Genomic DNA, 19553 nt, shown 5'->3' with positions numbered 1-19553 from the left:
TGACGTTTTGTCTAGCACCATCATTAGTTTATAATTTAAATTTGTCCAATACTTAGGTTTATGGCTAAATCAGCCTCAGCTGTAGTTTGTGTTTGGTGCTTATTAGTAAATGTTACAATGTAACACACTAAACTAAGATGGTGAATATGGTAACTATTATACCTGCTAAACATCAGCATGTTAGCATTAAAACTGTGACCATGTCAGCACACTGAAGTTAGCTCAAAGCTCAAAGCACCGCTGTAGCCTAATTTAAACACTTAATTGGTATTCAAGACTGCACTACTGCACATGTATTAATGTGCACGACACACAGATGCTCATAAACATACATCCACTAATCATCAATCATTAAACCCTCTGAAGCTGATGCTAAACATGCAAAAGAAGAAAGATGTTTCCTTAAACCTCTGCCCCAAAACACCATACGGAGGAGTGTTTTAAACACAGTGATTTAAAGACAATATGTTAAGAGTGTGTGTGTAAGATTGACACACAGTTTATGGTGAACATGTATAGGTGGAGGTGGTGGTGGTGTGGGAGGTAGCCACCGGCTCCAGTAGTCCAGAGAGCCACAGATGCTCCACTGTTTGTGTGTTGACTCTCTGTAATTTGTTTGCTCTAATTTGTTTTGCCGTGCCAGGGGAGTTCCGATTTTAATTTTGCTCTGTGTGTGTTTACCCCTCTTTGTGGATCGCTGATCTGTTAAGCAGAGAGAAAGAGAGAGAGAGAGAGAGAGAGAGAGGGAGAGACAGTCAGTGTGGAGGGTGGGCTGTTCAGAGAGCCAAATTAAAAAAGGAGCAGTGCAGATTGTTTTAAGCTCTGGCAGCCCCTTCGGGCCCAAAGGCCTTGCTCACAGGCTGCACCTGCTCCGTCCCCCGGGAGCCTGGTTCCTGATCCGTGGCCCTCGCTTCTCATCCCCGGGCCCCTAGCCCAGCCGCCTCCTCATCTCATCTCATCTCCTCTTCTCCTCTCCTCTCCCTTCTGCAACCTCCATTCTCCTCCTCTATCTTCCTCTTAAAACTCTTGATACTCCTTTCCTCCTCCCCAGTGACTTCCCTCTTTCCCTTCACTCCTCAGTCCTGGCCTCTTCACCCCTTCTCTCCTCTCTACCACCTGCTCCTCTCCTCCTCTTTATCCTTCCTTCTCCTCTTGCTCCTGGTTACTTCCACCTTTTGTTTCGCCTCTTTGCCCTGGTTCAACTTCCTTCTAGCCCCCTAATTTTTCCCCCACCCCTGTTGTAACTTTTCCTCTTCCAGTTCCTGCTCCTCTCTGCTCCTGTCTCGCCTCCAGCGGCTGGCAGAGTCTTAATCAGCCCCCCTCCGCACCTGAATGATTGCGACTTGTTAGCCTGATTGAAAACACAGAAGTGCACACATAAAATTCAGTCAGAGTTATGACAACATAACACAATCTGTGGGCTATTATGATTACCAAACTACAGTGCAGAACTCAATAAAACAGCATCATGACATCAACACCCTTTTATTAACCTGAGACACGTGATAAGTTAGTAAATTAAACTCACAACGATGGCCTGATTCAAATTGTCACAGCTATTCTTTATTGAAATCATCCACTCGCTCCAGTTTGTGACTGCACTTCCATAGTTAGTTTGATCAGTCAGTCAGCTCCACATACAGTATGGTACACTTTGTCACACATACAATATTTACATTACCCCAGCAGTAATGTTATGACACGGTTCCAACAACAAGACATTTAATTTTAATATGGCTTGATTAAAGCAGTCCAACTGTATATGATGTCCAGCCTGGATGAGGTGACTGCAAAGTACACAACCCAGGCCAGGATGCGAACCCCAGGACGACACGATGGAAGAAGGTTGTCTCTAGAGTCCCAGTATCTGGATCAAACTCCGGCCTTCTGTCACTAACTCACCTATAGTCAGGCTTCTCATTTGAAGGGTCACTTCATCCAAACTGCAAAAAAACACATCTTCACATATTTTATTACCCCAAGGTGTTTGTGGTGCTCAGAGCATTGACAAATTATATTTAAAGCTGCATTAACTGACTTTTTGACCACTTGGGGGCTGCAGAAACAAGATGTAAACACTGATATATTATGTAGCAAGCATGTTAGCAAACAGTTGCTTGTCTACACATCTAGCAGACACGGAGGAACAGTGGTATTCATCTGGAGCCATGTTTCTGGTCCTGCTTTTTGCCATCCACCATCTCCTGAGGGAAGTATCTGTCCGTTAAGCAGCTAAATGTTCCAGCATGTTCACCAGCTACAAACACCAGCTGTAAATTTGTGTGTTTGCTGTTTGGTGCTGGGCAGGTAGGGTACAGTGGGTTTATCAAAGCGTTTTTAATGAAAACAGCTGCCTGCTGCATTAAAAAATTAGAGCTGATGAGAGGTAATTCTCTATGGAATCGAAAAAAGCATGTCCAGAGAGGCTGCTGGGGCTAAAGCTGTCCCTTTCAAATTTAAACCACCATTTGACAGGAAAAGCATTTTGGATTTAACACCATACACGGAAAAATCATGGATAAAGGTAAGTCTGTTAATTACCTTGCAGTAACATTGTCACAACAACACATCCAAAGTCCCTGTTAGCGCAACATTTATGTGAGTGGAGGCACCGCGAATAAACATAACATGAAACGTTTAGGATTATGCTATGTGTACAATTTATTTTAGCTATCATTAGCTTGAACTTGATTTTATTTGAAAAAGTGATATTACAGTTTTCACTGGAGTTAATTTTAACCAAAGAAATAGCCCTTGTGAAAACTGTTGACAGTGTGTCCTGTGTCCTGTACTGAAACAGGAACTGGATGGATTTTAAATTTTTGATGTCTGTTTTTAATACTATGAGCACCACAAACAAAATTCCATCCCTCTTTATTGTATTGAGGCAGAGGTAGAAATCTTACAGATATATAAATATATCTGCATTTACATGTATATCGGAAACCTGGAAAAATAAAACCAAAGCTATCTGCATGGCTCAATAACGCTCTTTCTTTTGTAATTTGGGTGAACTGACCCCTAAGTCACATCTACTCTATACGTACCAATATCTTTTTACAGCCATCGTATTGCCATTACGAGCACTTCCACCAAGCTAAATGTGAAAAAAAAGCAAACACTTCCCAACACGTATTGGTCCATTTTACAGCCATGATTTTTAAACTAACAATGTTCAGTTCTGTTGATTTGGTATTCTGTCTCTCCAAAGACCCTTCATCAAATGCTTCATTGATGACATTCACACCCAGTAAAATTCATACACACAATGCCAACATAAGCTGCACAGTCCCCTCGCAGCACAATCAGAACACTCAGCGTCCTGTACTACTGATATACACTTTTATGTTTTCCATTCATTTGTCCTATCCTCTATCACTATAGCAGAAAGCTCCCATTGAAATAAGGTGAAAATTAATTTCCATTAGTGCAAAATAACATCTCTCTTTGAGAGCAATAACAAAACATAGATTAACAAAATATATATATTTGACACATTAGATCATATAGACAGAATAATAAAGTGGCACTGATAATAAATTATATCACAACAAAAACTGTCACAGACTATTTTCACCAATTGCTTTAGTCTGAGAGAACTAAGGCTGATTTGTTGCAGTATGCAAGTATGCAGGCATACGCACATCACACCTACACACACACACACCTATGAATGGGAACCACAATATTAAAGTTTAGGACTGAAGGAGAAATCATTTGCTGTGTTAAATAGACTGCAGGTCCTCAGGGTGGAATGACCTTGATGTTACAGAATAAAGGACGCATAAGGCTGACTGCTGACTCCATCTAGTGGTCAAATGTACAATTTACAGCTCTATACATTAACAACAAAGTGCAAGCAAATAAGGATGATAAACGGTAAATGAAACAGGCACATATCTGCTCATTTTCCTTCTGACTTATATACCATCGGCCTACATCTGGGGTTGCGGTCTGATGACACATACATTATGTTTTGATACAGGTTCTTCCCACATACAGTAGCATAAAGGACATGACATGAGGATCAATCTAGGGCATAGACTGGCACTCAGTGTCATCTGTGTTTCCTCTCCAGCACACTGATGGTTAACAGCTGAGACACAGCAGCTGTTCCTTTTAGCCACATGATCAATCTCCACCCGTTCAAATGGGTTTGTGCATTAAGACACACGGCAGAGTGGTGATTAGTTGCATCGTTTCATAGCAAGTGAAGTGCCACCTGTCTTGTCTACAGCACTCTTCTGTCGTCTCCGCACTTTTCATGAGATGTTTCCTTTGTGTTAACCTTTCACACCAGCTTCCGCATCTTGGGACAAGACAAATAAGGCAAAGAGAAACTGCCACAGGGACAGTTTTGACACTACAGCAGGGGATAAACCATACAATAGCATGTGTATTAAGAGATTCCATTTGTATGCTCTGCATAATAATACCCAGTCCGTCCATCTGGAAGGTATATCATTTGGGGTATTAAGAGGTGGAGGAGCTGGAATAGTTTCTTCAGCTGTGAGAGTTGTTGTCTGACAACATGTTCAGGTTGCCAGATTTTTCAGGCTAACCAACACAATTCCAGCCTCCTGTCAGTCTCAATCTGAGAGCCAATCACAGCTATTGTCAGGTCAAACCTCCAGGTCAGGCATTAACTCCTCCTTAAGATGAATGTCATTGTCAGATCCCGTTCCCACATCTGAGTCAAAGAGCGAGCGGTCGGAGTCCGGGGAGTGCGTGTGCGTGTGTCCGGCAGACTGGCCGCTGGTGTCGCTGTCGTCCAGAGTGTCAGTCCTGGAGAAGAGGCCAAAGTCCAGCAGGCCTGTAGGGGAGCCGTCGTTGCTGCTCTCACTGTCTCCGTCATAATAAAGATCCTCCACCTCCACAAACCACTCGGGCCAGAACCTCCTCCGCATCCGCTCGCAGAACATGGCCAGGTTGATCAATTCTCCTGTAAAAGACATTAGACATGGCAAGTTCACATGCACAAGCTTTTAAAGGTACAGTTAAAGCCAGCAGGAGGTATCACTGGTGCTTGCTGACATTTTGAGTTTGATACAGATGAATCCAATACATCTGGGATACTTTGTGAGACATATTTTGTTTAATCTCTTCACTATGAGCCCTTTCATCATAGATTATGTATCAATACGACAACACAGAATCTTCATTTGGGACATTAGGAGCTCTGATTTTGCTCTCTGAAAAGATAAGAGACCCAAGTGTTCCCTACTGCGTGCAAGATGTGAAAGCAACAATCAAAGCCTGTGTCAGCAGCACTTTATGGCAGTAGAATATCACTGCCATCTAGTGGCTAGAACAGAAAAATACATGTATGACAAACCAGCAAGGAAAACAGGGTAATAATAAAGCTCAAACTAAAGCAACATTATCTACAGTGATTATTTAAGGATTTAATTTATTCATTCAATCAATTTAGTTCACTGTTATCTTCTGTTCCACTCATGTCTGATCCACTGACCTTTGATGAGTTGCTCTGGTCGTGTCCCAGGCAGAGTCCACATAGCCTGGGCTAGATGTCCAAACACTGTAGCATCTAATGTTGACATTTTAGAGCCCATAAAGTACTTCTTATCTCCTACATGACAGAGAAGAAACAGTAATTTGAATAATTTGTTTTTATTTATTGGTCGTTTTTTTTATCTTTTAAGATATTGTTCTAAAATAATAAAACAACATAGAAATAAACACACTAATGATGGTTAACTGGCAATAGCAACCCTATATTTGTGATCAAAAAACAAACACGTGACTGTCAGGTGAAAGTGGGAGTTATGTGCTATGCAGTCTATTGAAGCTGGCTGAATTACTGGTCAGTATCACACCAATTGTATAGTTATATAACACAAATATAAGGATATAGTTTTTTTAATCAAATCATAATTTCTATTTTCTCAAATTAGTTGAGCTTCTACACAATACATCTATGCCCTCATTTACTTAGTAAGAAGTTGTCTGTTTTCTTTGTAGCAGAAGAAAAGGTCAATCTATTGAAATAATTCAGTTCCTTCTGAAGAGACTGATCTCCTCCAACAAGTATCTCACATTACCCCCAACATTGAAATCTGTCATAGAAACGTAGCCAATGTACATGAAACAAAGGGGAACTGATTTACTATAGTAAGGCCAAGTACAAATAGTTGATATTAAGTCTTTGTGGCCTTAAATATGATTTATGCTCAATCAGTGATCTTCTCTACACTTCAAAATAAACAGATTTCCTCTTAAAGCTGGAAGAGCTGCACTTCCTGTTCAGCAACAGCAGATTTTAGATTCACACTTTGGCATTTGAGGATGAAACAGCAAAACATTAAAAGAGAAGCAGCGTGTTAGCAGAGTGCACTGATGCTTCCACTCTAGGAAAACCTTCCATTTTACAACAAGTGGCCATCCGTTGAAATGGCACAAACAGATCGATGCAAATTACGTTTCTTTCCAGCATTTGACTCTTTGTTTCCATCTGAACACTCTGATATTGTATCCCTGTGGCTGACGTCCAGAACTTTCCCTCTTCTCATTCATCCCTTCTATAGCTCACTAAGTACAAACACGGATGCCGGGACAGATACTGCATATTTTGTATTGGCACATATGGAAAGCACATACATGAATACATCTTTGGGATGTTTTCTGCAAGGAAATTAAATACATTTACATGCTACATAATTCTAGGACACACGTTTATTATCGGTTGATATTTTAAAAGTTGCCTTTTCTTCCCAGGATACGTCACTGTGCATATGTGTTCTGAAATAGCTGGTCAGGGTCTATAAGTCATTAATGCTAATGCTTCATTAGGCCATTTAAGCCAGCCAGAAAAATTGTCACATTTAATCCACCAACCTGAACAATTTGAGACTATCCAGTGCTTTTAGAAACAAAAAAGAATTCTTCCTGCTAATGGCTAGGGATTTGTAGTAACAAATAATGGGTAATGGTTAGTAATATCCCAAATATAAAATCTTGTTATTCTGTAGATTACATGAGTGTAATATACTGTAAATGCTCCGTATTTGTATAGCGCCTTTCTAGTCTTTTCGACCACTCAAAGCCACCCCTATATACATAGGTTACTGCTCATAAATCATGAGGTAAGTGGTAGTCCTAATGGAAAACATATTAATGGCAAAGGTTTAGAGAAGAGCCATAAGAATGCTTATCCACACACACATACAATCCTCTTCCTACCCAGCAGTGTGGCCAGCGTCCTCATGTCTTTCTCCATCAGTGTGTAGACCTCCTCTTTAGAGAAGCGTCCGATGCCGTGCCCATACATCTCCCTGCGCACCATGCTGCCGTTCAGGTGACCCAGGAGCCACTTCAGCGTGTCGCTCAGAGGGCCGCTCATCGCCAGAAGCTTCTGAGTTTCCTCCAGGTTGTCCACCCACTGACAGTAGGCTATCGTCCTGAAAGAACACACGCAGCATGTTATCACTGGTTCCCTAATTGTGTCAGAGCAGGATTGTCCATTGATCACAGGGTTGGCAGTTCGATCCCCACCTCTTCCTGTCCACATATCAAAGTGTCCTTGGGCAAGACACTGATGGCTGGCCCCTGTGTGGTGTTGCCATCAGTGTGTGAGTGTGTTGCTAGCGAGCTAGGAAAAACTTTGAAAAGCACTTTACTACTCAGTACTCAGTCATTTTGTAAAACAAGCGAGTTATATGTAATTTTTCAATATCATCAACATATGATAATTCCATGATACCAAAAGCAATTCCATACACCAGAACTGCAATTCCTTATCAGCATTTGCGGTTCTGAAAATAAGGAAGCGACTGAGTTCAACCTGACCGGCAGGGTGTACAGTAGTGGCAACAATAAGACCTTTTCATTGGAGATTTAGCACTTCTGTCCTGTTTCCAACAAAGCTTTATGTCTATTGGCAATTAACCTCGTCCCAATCAATAAGGGAACAACCACATACAGCATGTCCCGCTGCCCATTTATCAGCTGTACTGCTCTCGACTCGCTGCCAGAAGACAACATGAAATATTCAGCCCTTCAAACTGTCAGCTCGGAGTCGGTCGTTGTCTCTCACATAGAAATAGGATGGTGGAGAAAAGATGACATATGCACACAAGAAATTCCATTACAGATTTGGATTTGAACTGTTGGACGACAAACACTCACTTACTGCTGCATTGCACAGTCTCTTTATTGAGTCATTCAGATACCCTCTTGCTTGTGTAAAAAAAGGAAACCTGGGCAGCTACATGAGCCATCATGATGTCAAGTAGAGATTTGTCTTACAAAAGTAGACAGATCCTGTGTGCAAACAAGCCTGACTCAAAGCCTCTAAATCCCTCTCTAACTCTGCTTCTCTTCATCTGCATCTCCTCCTCTGTGACCATTATAGATTTAATAAAGGACACCAATAGTAGAAACTTGTTTCTCCTGGATTAATCTCTTTAGAACATATATAATGAAAAGACTAACTGTCTCTGATGTTTGGTACATTCATTGTCGACTCTGCTCTGTTGATGGCTTTTTTTTCCTGCCAAGCTGCTTCTGCTTGCAGACACTAATAAGATTAAGCTGCTATCCCCTTATAGATTTGCACTTTCTCACACCACCCTGGTGGCAATACACAAGTCATGAGCTTCTTCCTCAGCTCGCCTGAATGTCTCATGTCATATTCCTGATGTGGCTAACACTATGAGCCTTCTGTCTCTAGGCTGCCGCCTTCTGTTAGATGACTGGTCTCTTAATATTTTGAATTGAATTAAAGCATCTGGCTGATATTACATCTGGGAGTGGTGACTGTCCTGGGGCTGTATGCTACTTCCTGTAACATTATCTGATACGCCAAAAGGATGTACTGTGCTTTGTTTCCAGAAGGAAAAATCTAGCTTACGTAGTGGATTAAAATATCTAACAAAGATTTTGCCATTCACTTTGAGGAAGGTAGACAGGGGATGCATGAAGACACAGTCAAGTGACCTTTTTGTTCCTTTATTCATGTTTTAGTTGCAGTCGGTAGCTTTTTTACCACTTCCACCACTTGGTGAGGTCTTAATTGCCTGAAAGTTGAGGTAGATAGAAATGATTGTGTTGTCACTGATTAATTCAGAATTGCCCTACATATGTATGGAGTGAAGATGCAACTAGAGGACAATGTAATGATTTTTAGGCAAGAGTGTTTCATAACAACTTTGGAGGGGACACACTTGGAGTAAGACTTTTTGGAAGCACAAATATGATTCAATTTACTTCACTTTTTTTGCAAGGTTAAAGAAAAACAGAAATCTCCATTGCTACTTAAATGAGCCACTGATATATGAAATGACATCAATAAAATTTTCGTTACCAAATCAACCATTTGTTTCCAAAAACTCCACTAATTACACCACTTAATTGCGTTTTCAGTTAATTTCAAAATATTGTTGTAGGAAAAAAGTCTGGCTCTTTAGCTACTAAATGCTCCACTATGTTCACCAGCTAGTCCCTAATGTTGTTAGTCTGTCTGTTTGGTGCTGGGCCGGTAGTGTATAGTGGGTTTATTGAATATTTTTTACTGAAAACAGTTGCTTGCTGCTGCTGGAAACAGGATTGATGAGCAGAGGTTGTTTGCAGGTAACAAATCAGGGAGATTAAAGAGGCTAAAATGCACAGGGGAGCTAAATGTAACTGGGTGATAATTCTCCGTGAATTGTTCATTTGAGCCACTGTTAACATAAAACATATTGGTTAGTGCAGCTTTGGGAGAAGTATTGGGAATGAAAACAACATTTCTGAAAGGCTAGTTTTCTTTGTTGGCTATTATCTCTAACAAACTTATAATTCAAGTAACTGCTTAAATAGCAATGGTGGATAAAGCATAACGCACAGTTGCCACAGTTGTTAGATTTTCAGTTTCCTGTTGTCTTATTGTTTATAGCATCATTAATCAGAAGGGCTGGTGGGAAACAGTGTGTGTGTGTGTCTGTGTGTGTGTGTGTGTGTGTGTGTATCTAACCATCCATTGCTGCTGTACTGTAGCTCTATAACCCTTCAAAGAGCACCATGCAGCCACACTACCCTTCCCTGACATAAATAATTCAATCAATAGGTAATGTGGCACAGAGTAGGTGGAGGAGCAGAGACAGGAGATCAAGGAGATGACACAAGGAGACAGGGAGCGAGGATGTGGGTTACATGAATGACCTTAAAGAAATTCATTAGAATTCCCTGTTTACAACACACAGATGGAACAATTTCACATCTATGTTCTACCCAATTACAACATTTGTAAACACACTAAACAGCAAGGCTACATGTGTCACATCTTCATTTACTGTCTTTGTTAGTAGATGAAAACCATTTAAATGCCCTGAATGCGAGAACTAGGATCCACGTGTTTAGTTCAGAATGTGTAGAGTAGAGGAGAATGGGCCTCATCACACCGATTCAAACAATATCAGATCAGTGCGCGTGTGAGGGAGTTGGGGGACGGTAGGATAGTAGAAGATGGATGGAGCTTTTAGGTAATGGAAAACACTCTGAGCTGTGGGACCAATGGTAAACGATTTACAAGCAGCAGAGTGTTTCTCACCCAGGAGGTCTTCGTGTGACTCACCACAACAAAGGCTGATAACGCAAAACTGATGGTGAGGATTGAGTCAGCCAGTGTTCAAAGGCTGTATAAATAAATAACAATTAAAAATATAGTAAAATAATAAGGAATAATAAAATAGTATCTGTTTTTAGCTGTTAAAATCATTGTTTTTCAATGCGATCTGTGTGGATGGTTCCTGATACAGTTTAACATTGATGTTAGGCATTAAAATATATATTTAATATGTATAAATATAAAACATTCATATTCATAAAATTCCTTTATGATCTGATTCTTCCATTGGAATGACCGGAGACGGAAACAAGGCTGCAGCAACAAGCGGAATCAGAATTTCTAACACACAGCTGTAACTTGTATGTACGAGCCACCTACCAGTAGAGGTGCTCCTCGACCATTTTGGTGACAGCTCGGGACACAGCTATCTCCTGCGGGGTGAGATTCTTGTTGAGGTTGACACCCAGCTTCTCCTCCAAAAAGTCTACGATGAACTCGGACCCTGAAACCTGCTCGTGGTTGTACTCCATCCAGGGCATCTTACCCTGCGGCGACAGCTTCCCGTCAAAGTAATTCTGCAGAGGGAAACAGCTCCATGTGAGAAGAGGCAGGATTCTGGAAACATTTTCTGGTCAAAAAGAGCATGTTGTTACACACACACACACACACACACACATTTTTTATGCATTGTTTTCCTGCCGCTGACTTTCAAAATTGTGTATTCTGGTGGTTCCAAACGTTTGGGTCGGGATCCATCAAGGGTCACTCCACTGATTTTGCACACTAAGTTCTGTTTACTCGTCATGAGGAATACTACTCAAACCGTGACAACAGATGTATAATATCTTCTGTGGCTCTGTAAAAGCTTTTTAAAATCTAAAACTGGTTTGAAGTTTGAAAGACGTGGTAATTTACCTGGCAGGAAGAGTGTAATGAAAGATCATAATAGGGTCGCATAGTGGGAATTGTAAGGTCCATTGTTTTGGAGTTTAATGCATACTAGAGCCTTAAAGTTATGGTTGGCTTGGCTTCTGCTGCACAGACTTCGTGTCACACAAGTCAAGCTAACTTTGTGGAAGTGCAATACACAACCACAAGAGAGCATACTTGTAATAATCAATCTTCTTTATGCATTTTGGCACGCCAACACCATGAAAAATCTACTGGCGCACAGAAATAAATGTGTTTTACAAGTCTGGCAGCAACAGCTGTTTCACTTTGTATAAACATTGGAAGAACTGGGTAGCTAGCATGAGCAGCCATGGCTGAAGAGGCAACATGAGACTACCAGCTACAGCAGGTTGTTTGACCAGCTGGTGATCTCTGGGCAGTGTACTGCAGAAACGCCACAGGAAAGAGCACTTCGGAGTCCTCTCCTGTAGCTCTGTGTTTAATAAACTCTGAGACAGTCTGTAGAGTATCACCTGGTAAGGCAGATCCACCATGCGCAGGTATGTCTCTATTTTGAGGCAGAAGGGTGAGAGGCTGGGCACGCCATTCTTTGGCCTGGAGAACTGATGGAGGATGATGGCGTCTTTAGAGTCCAACTCCTGCTCCTTCCTTCACAGAAAGCACAGATGGAGAAAATCTTTAGTACAACAGTGTTGTTTGAACTAGCACAACTTATTTTCTCAGATCATTTTGCAAGGCCTACTGCATAAGATGACCAACTGTGTTTTGTGTTTTTATATATTTAAATGTACCATCCATACTTTGTGGTGTCAAACCAAACATCCATTTATCTGCCACCTTAAATAAAAAAACACTAATGTGACAATAATATCTGCTTTTGAGGAATCATTTGGCTGTTTCTTCAGGGAGGAAATTAAGATATCTTTAACCCTGTTGACTATGTGTACACACCAGCAGGCACAATAGTAAAGAGAGCATTGATCCAAACCTAAAATGCAGCAATGGAATAATCGGATTAAAACTGAGAGTGAACTGTGTTACTACCTGTTTTCTAGGTCAGCCAATGCTGTGAGATAAATTGAATGCAGCATCTAAACAGACAGCAGCACTTGCTGAGAGGAAGAGGTCACACCTGTATTTTATTATAGCACGGTGACAAGCCAGTGAGTCCCTGTGTCCCCGAGCTCTGCTTTATTTTAAACACTCTCAACCACCCACCAACATGCATACTTTTATTTTCAGCAACTCTGGTGGCTTCACTTCAGGCACTAGCTTTGTGCAGGCCTACTTTTTGTTGTCCTGGTTGAACCCCGTGAAATAAAATATGCACTCTGTAAATCTGCAAGTGAATTAAAGGTGGTATTTACGATTTCACTCAATATTTCAGCTTGTCTATTTTGTCATATGTAAATGATTACTTATGTGTACTTGTTTATGTTAAGTTTATTTCACCGAAATGACCGTTGAAAACAAAGGTATCATAGTAACAATATCTGTTTTAGGGTAGATTGTCCTTTCAAATTATTATGTGTGTATATCGTCTGTATCACTTTCACAGTGGAGCTGAGCGGCATTAAGAGCTTCTGTGAGAATTAAAATGATTGACTAAATGAGTCATCACACTGCTCCAGTTTCAAGCTGGACATTTCCCATCGCTCAGCTACAGTCATCCTGTATGCCTGCTGTCTGAACACAAACAATTATAAAATAGTCCTACTGATGTTGGTTTCTCTGTGTTTGCACTTATCATTTGCCGAATAAGATTTACCATCCAGACTGACATAAAATAGGGCATATAAAAAACAAACAAAAAATAATGTAAATTTTTCTGATCCTGATGTTTTCCATAACACATAAACACGACCTGTCAACGCTTTTTTACTTAACTTTTTCACTTAAGCAGCTAAACAGAATTAAGGAGCAATAAAGTTTTGATCTGTAACATACCTGAGGTCCCTGCTTCTGGACTGTTTAGCATGTCTGGCCAAAGCTCTTCAAGCCTGAATAATTTAACATAACTGTACATGGGGCTGGCAGTATGTACTCTATTTTTTGTCAAACATTATTTCATGAATAATACAATCAGTTATTAGGTATAACTAGCTAAACATCATGCAGTCTAATACTGCCTGCATTAACTTTAAGATTACATTTTTGGTAAAACAGTTTTAGGGTTAGACGTATTCCTCATATCTACCCTCAGGGATATAAATGGTTTGGCAAACTGCTACGAACACCTCTCAGTAGGAAACAATACAAATCAACAACACCCCAAACTACAACCTCTAAAATTACTATAAAGTTACATCAACACCTCTCTAAAACACAGCTTTGGACTGTGATGTGATTGTGTACGATCTAACTGAATTCCCTGTTGAGCTGTGCTAAAGGCCGCTGTTTAAAGACACAGTTTGACTTCCCCTGTAATCTTTTAACCCTGATGTACTGTTTGGGGTCCTAGACACAGCTCAGAGAGCATACAACTTTGTTTTATCACTTTATACTTCATGACTTTTCCTACTTTTATGAGGACTGCTTTTAAACATGATTTTGAACCGATGACATGTTTCAGAAGTCGGCTACAGAAACTGACACATTACCTTTGGGACTGTCATATTCTCTATGCATGTGACTGGTGTTGACTGTACTTTTTAGTCTATTTGAATTTCTCTTATTGTTTTATAACAGCCTGTTCATAAGAGGTCTGACAGGGAGTTTGACCTTTCTGGGGTAAATAAATACCAACTGTATATTTATATACATGAACAACAACACTGCACAATACTATACAACAATACATATAGTATACTATATGTCTTTGTCTGTGAACGACTTTTTGGCAAGCAAAATTAACATACGTGTCTTTGCATAGCACATGAGAAAAATTATATATATAGTGGGGAGAACAAGTATTTAACACTTTTTTTTAAATAATTAATTTGCATTTTATTGCATGACATAAGTATTTGATACATCAGAAAAACAGAACTTAATATTTGGTAAAGAAACCTTTGTTTGCAATTACAGAGATCATACATTTCCTGTAGTTCTTGACCAAGTTTGCACACACTGCAGCAGGGATTTTGGCCCACACCTCCATACAGACCTTCTCCAGATCCTTCAGGTTTCGGGGCTGTCGCTGGGCAATACAGACTTTCAGCTCACGCCAAAGATTTTCTATTGGGTTTAGGTCTGGAGACGGGCTAGGCCACTCCAGGACCTTGAGAAGCTTCTTGTGGAGCCACTCCTTAGTTGCCCTGGCTGTGTGTTTCGGGTCGTTGTCATGCTGGAAGACCGAGCCACGACCCATCTTCAAGGCTCTTACTGAGGGAAGGAGGTTGTTGGCCAAGATCTCGCGATACATGGCCCCATCCATCCTCCCCTCAATACGGTGCAGTCGTCAAAGAATGATGTTTCCACCTCCATGCTTCACGGTTGGGATGGTGTCTTGGGGTTGTGCTCATCCTTCTTCCTCCAAACACGGCGAGTGGAGTTTAGACCATAAAGCTCTATTTGTCTCAGACCACATGACCTTCTCCCATTCCTCCTCTGGATCATCCTGATGGTCATTGGCAAACTTCAGACGGGCCTGGACATGCGCTGGCTTGAGCAGGGGGACCTTGAGTGCGTTGCAGCATTTTAATCCATGACGGCGTAGTGTGTTACTAATGGTTTTCTTTGAGACTGTGGTCCCAGCTCTCTTCAGGTCATTGACCAGGTCCTGCCATGTAGTTCCAGGCTGATCCCTCACCTTCCTCATGATCATTGATGCCCCACAAGGTGAGATCTTTCATGGAGCCCCAGACCGAGGGAGATTGACCGTCATCTTGAACTTCTTCCATTTTCTAATAATTGCGCCAACAGTTGTTGCCCTCTCACCAAGCTGCTTGCCTATTGTCCTATAGCCCATCCCAGCCATGTGCAGGTCTACAGTTTTATCCCTGATGTCCTTACACAGCTGGTCTTGGCCATTGTGGAGAGGTTGGAGTCTGTTTGATTGAGTGTGTGGACAGGTGTCTTTTATACAGGTAACGAGTTCAAACAGGTGCAGTTAATACAGGTAATGAGTGGAGAACAGGAGGGCTTCTTAAAGGAGAACTAACAGGTCTGTGAGAGCCCAAATTCTTACTGGTTGGTAGGTGATCAAATACTTACGTCATGCAATAAAATGCAAATTAATTATTTAAAATTGTGATTTTCTGGATATATGTTTTAGATTCCGTCTCTCACAGTTGAAGTGTACCTATGATAAAAATTAGACCTCTTCCTGCTTTGTAAGTAGGAAAACCTGCAAAATCAGCAGTGTATCAAATACTTGTTCTCCCCACTATATATATGTACCAATAATTATCACAAATCGTTATTTCTTTCGAGTTTAAAGGCTGATAATAGTAATAACTGGAAACTGAGTATACCCTCTAAACTGTACAACTGTGCCTGTTGTGTCTCTGTCTACTGCCTTGTGGTGCTGAAAGTGTTCCAAGTCTTGTAGGTCGCTGTCCAAAGTCATATGGTGCTGAAACTATCCCAAATATCTGTGCAGTGTGCAGAAACTCTCCTTTAACGTATTTATCCACTATGCTGTTGTGCCTGGTCTGTCCTCTGCATCGTGCCCTTCTTTTGTGCTAAAATCTCTCTGAAGAGACACTTAAAGAGCTCTCCGCACAACGGGAATCTCTCATAGAGGGGACACGGAGAATAGAAGCTGACTACAGCGGCAGAGCTGCCGCCAGTGCCAACAAACACATCACATGGCAGGAACAGATGATGCCTGCGGGTCCCGCCTCAGCAGCCTGCACGTGAATCAGCAGCAGCGTTTCTGCACGACATGCAAGGTTACACAGATTATCACGGGGGAGGGTGAGTGAAAGCAGAAACTACCAGGCCACTGTTACAGGATGTACTTACTCCCTGGCACTGGCATGCCCGAAAATAATCCCCCATTGACAGACACTCCCTGCGCTGACAATAACCCAGTCCTGGGTTAATCACTTTTACATCGCAAGGACTGATCACATGTCATTCATCCGCCTGGATTTCTTACGATAGCTGTAACTGTATTTGGTGAAATATTCAAGGCAGCAGCTGTGTATATCTGTGTGTTTCTCACGGCAGAGTTCGTAGAAGGGCGGCGTGACTCTGCAGCGCCACAGGAGCGCTTCGTTTAAGACACGCTCGGGTGCCGACGGAGGTGGCACACGAGCGGACGCGTGACTCGTTTTTTATTTATTAGATTTTTTCCCCCCTCCATCTAGTGCCGCGTCCTTGGGAGGAGGAAAACATTGGATGAAACCTCAGCAACCACCGCGAGATCTGCACAGAAAAAACATCCTACGGGAGGACCCCCATATCCACGCAGGGTGTCATAACGGCCCAATCCAATGACACCGACAATAACCGTCAGTCACTGTCAGCAGGTGTGATCACCAATTAGACTGAAGGCTAAATAAAAAGAAGTGAAGGTGAGAAACAGATGAGGCATGCTGCGCGCTCCTACCTGATGGCGAGCAGTTCATGCAGTAGGTAGGCTGCAGCAGCCAGCAGGGCCCCCCCGGTGATGTACAGGGTCTTCTTCCACCAGGAGTCCGAGCCCAGAGCCGACATGATGCCTCCGTAGTCCTGTAAAGGGAAGGCGATGATATAGCCATACAATGACTGCTGCTGCTCGGAGCCACACAGCCCGAGGGGCAGGCTGTGATTCCGCCCGAGTTCAACCACACACGGCCGAGAAGAGGCGAAGCCAGCAGCCCAGTACATCCTCCCTTCCCTCGGTTAGAGCCACCCCGCTTCTTCGCTGCTGTAGTCCCCGCTAGGCTTCATCTAAACGCCCGGCGGGTTGTCTACGGCATGGCGGCGGTGTGGCTAATATTGTTCCAGAAAATCAGGAGGAGTAAACATCTCCAAACACCCTCCCCAGGATGATGCTCAGCACCCAGCTCGCTTTCCTTTGCAGGTTTTAGAGATCATCGTCAAGACACACAAATCCAACAGCTTGGCTTCCGGTTTCAGATTGCCAAAATAAATGTCACTGTTGGGCTGTGCTGCAATGTTAATTTAATGACTTGTACAATGTCCTGTAAACATCTCTTATAATATAGAGATTTCACACTGCTTAATTTTCTGCTAATAATGAAAACTAACTTTTTTAAATCTTCCACTGCTGAACTGGTGAAACTGCTGCAGCACAGGCTGCATCCTCCTCCACTGTAACTGTCAGGACTCACAATTGTCGAGTACATACCAGTTCTTTGTGACATTGATCTGATCAAATTAACTATTATTTTCTTTATCAATTAATCTGCAAATTATTTTACACTTTATTAATCCATCCATCCATCGTCAACCGCTTATCCTGCAGACAGGGTCGCGGGGGCTGGAGCCAATCCCAGCTGACATCGGGCGAAAGGCGGGGTACACCCTGGACAGGTCGCACTTTATTAATATCATGTATAAAATGTCACATGTCACGTCATAATTTCCGATGCAAAAAGTGACACATTTACATTGCCTGGTTTGTCTGACGAGCAGCCCAGAACCCAATGATATTCAGTGTAACATGAGAAAACAGCAGATCATCACATTTGAGAAGCTGGAACCAAAAAAGTCAGTTTGACTTACTGTTTCAGTTCTAAATGTTATTAATGTTCAAACTACTTTTGGTCTGTCCAAATGCCTGAGAAATGCTGCTTGTTTATTCCAACAGGCTATAAATAAACAGTTTCAGAGCTATATTATTAAGCATTTTCCAAAACATCCCACATATTTTTTAGTTTTGTGCATTACACATTTTGTATTTGCTTATTACATTGTTCTATATTTCTGCAGGTCTTTCACACAGTTTTGACTAAGCCTATTCTTGGTCTCTACAAACATTTTGTTATATCTGAGCATTAAAGCTAGATAATACAATTGTTTTTACAAGATAACATTTACATGCATGATTACTACCCAATCAAGGTAACTATGGGGCTGGTGGTTTGAACAAAAATAATGCTATATAGCCTAGATTAATACTTTTTATTTTCGGACAACATCCGGTGTCTAGGGTCAGTGTAAACTCTAGTAACTTGACGCAGCCGGCCTATTGTCTGCTCCAGTGGAGGAGTCACCCCGCCCAGACGAGCCCCCTGCATCTCAGTGAAACCCGTGGCTCACCCTGATGAACACATTGCCTGTTTGTTAACAACCCAAGGTGACAAGTCTGTATGATAGTCATATAAAACATTAAAGTGGTTATGAGGCAGCCTGCGCAACAGATTTCAGTGAGACGTTTCTTCACCTACAGGGAAGCCTATCTGCGGTTGTTGACCTTTTTATTTGTTTACCTTTGGAGAAAGTTTTAAACCGTAAATACTCCTTTAAAATTTACAGAAAAGCACAATTTCAAAGCCCTCTAATCTATTTAGGATATCAGATTGTCATTATTGTTCGTTCAGAGCAGGTCACAGATCAGCTGTTGTAGGTCTACAGGCTGTATGAACAAGTAGTGAATGTAAACATGGAATAATAAGCTACGTGGATGTAATCACAGGCAGAACGGAAAGCATACTCACTCTGGAACAACTTCGGAAGTGTAGGAAGATATTCATCTCGACGGGTAAATCCACCGGGTGATTTTTGAGTCCGTTTGTCGGGCATGCCGAGAGGAGGTTGACCATCGGTGCCGTAACACTCTGATGCCAGTGAAGTCCCGTCTGTTAAGGTCGATAAGAGCTGGCGTGTTTTTGCAGAACAGGATGAACTGCCTTTTAATCTATCGCACGGTGATGTGCTTTAAAGTCCTCACTGCAGCCATGGACACTCCAAGTTAGGTGCGCACTCCCGCGGCTTTAGGTAGCGCGCATTAGAGCAGGAGTGCTCGTTATTGTATTTAGTACACTTTATAACTATAGTGTTGGAATAATAGTCCACTGCAGGCACTATTATAGCTGAGAAAATGTAAAATATGAGTTATGTAATAATAATCACTATTATTAGTATTATTATATACAAATTAATACATTGGTTATCATCTTCTTCAGTCCGTTCCTTCCATGTTTTGCTGGGATCCATGAAACCTCATAGGAACCCATTTAGT

The 19553-nt window shown here is 41.7% G+C and overlaps 1 protein-coding gene across 2 annotated transcripts; it reads right to left on the bottom strand.

Moving 5' to 3' along the window:
* Positions 1-1541: 1541 nt before the first annotated feature.
* On the bottom strand, positions 1542-19281 carry faxcb (failed axon connections homolog, metaxin like GST domain containing b). 2 transcript variants are annotated; one of them, XM_038712140.1, is made up of 7 exons: positions 19030-19281; positions 16974-17095; positions 11989-12124; positions 10943-11139; positions 7201-7418; positions 5474-5590; positions 1542-4942 (listed from the first exon to the last, which is right to left on the bottom strand). In XM_038712140.1, the coding sequence occupies exons 1-7, from the start codon at positions 19132-19134 to the stop codon at positions 4623-4625; spliced, it is 1215 nt and encodes a 404-aa protein (XP_038568068.1). In that variant the 5' UTR covers positions 19135-19281; the 3' UTR covers positions 1542-4622. The 2 variants fall into 2 exon arrangements, with proteins under 2 accessions (XP_038568068.1, XP_038568067.1); XM_038712139.1 differs by lacking the exon at positions 19030-19281 and having other exon boundaries at positions 16974-17233.
* Positions 19282-19553: the final 272 nt, after the last annotated feature.

This window comes from Micropterus salmoides, unplaced genomic scaffold (assembly GCF_014851395.1).
Source record: "Micropterus salmoides isolate LMB-PRFRI ecotype aquatic unplaced genomic scaffold, ASM1485139v1 Ms_hic_scaffold_11, whole genome shotgun sequence".
Classification (NCBI taxonomy): Eukaryota; Metazoa; Chordata; class Actinopteri; order Centrarchiformes; family Centrarchidae; genus Micropterus; species Micropterus salmoides.
The sequence above is the reverse complement of the archived record's forward strand: the minus strand, read 5'-3'. Positions and strand labels throughout refer to the sequence as shown.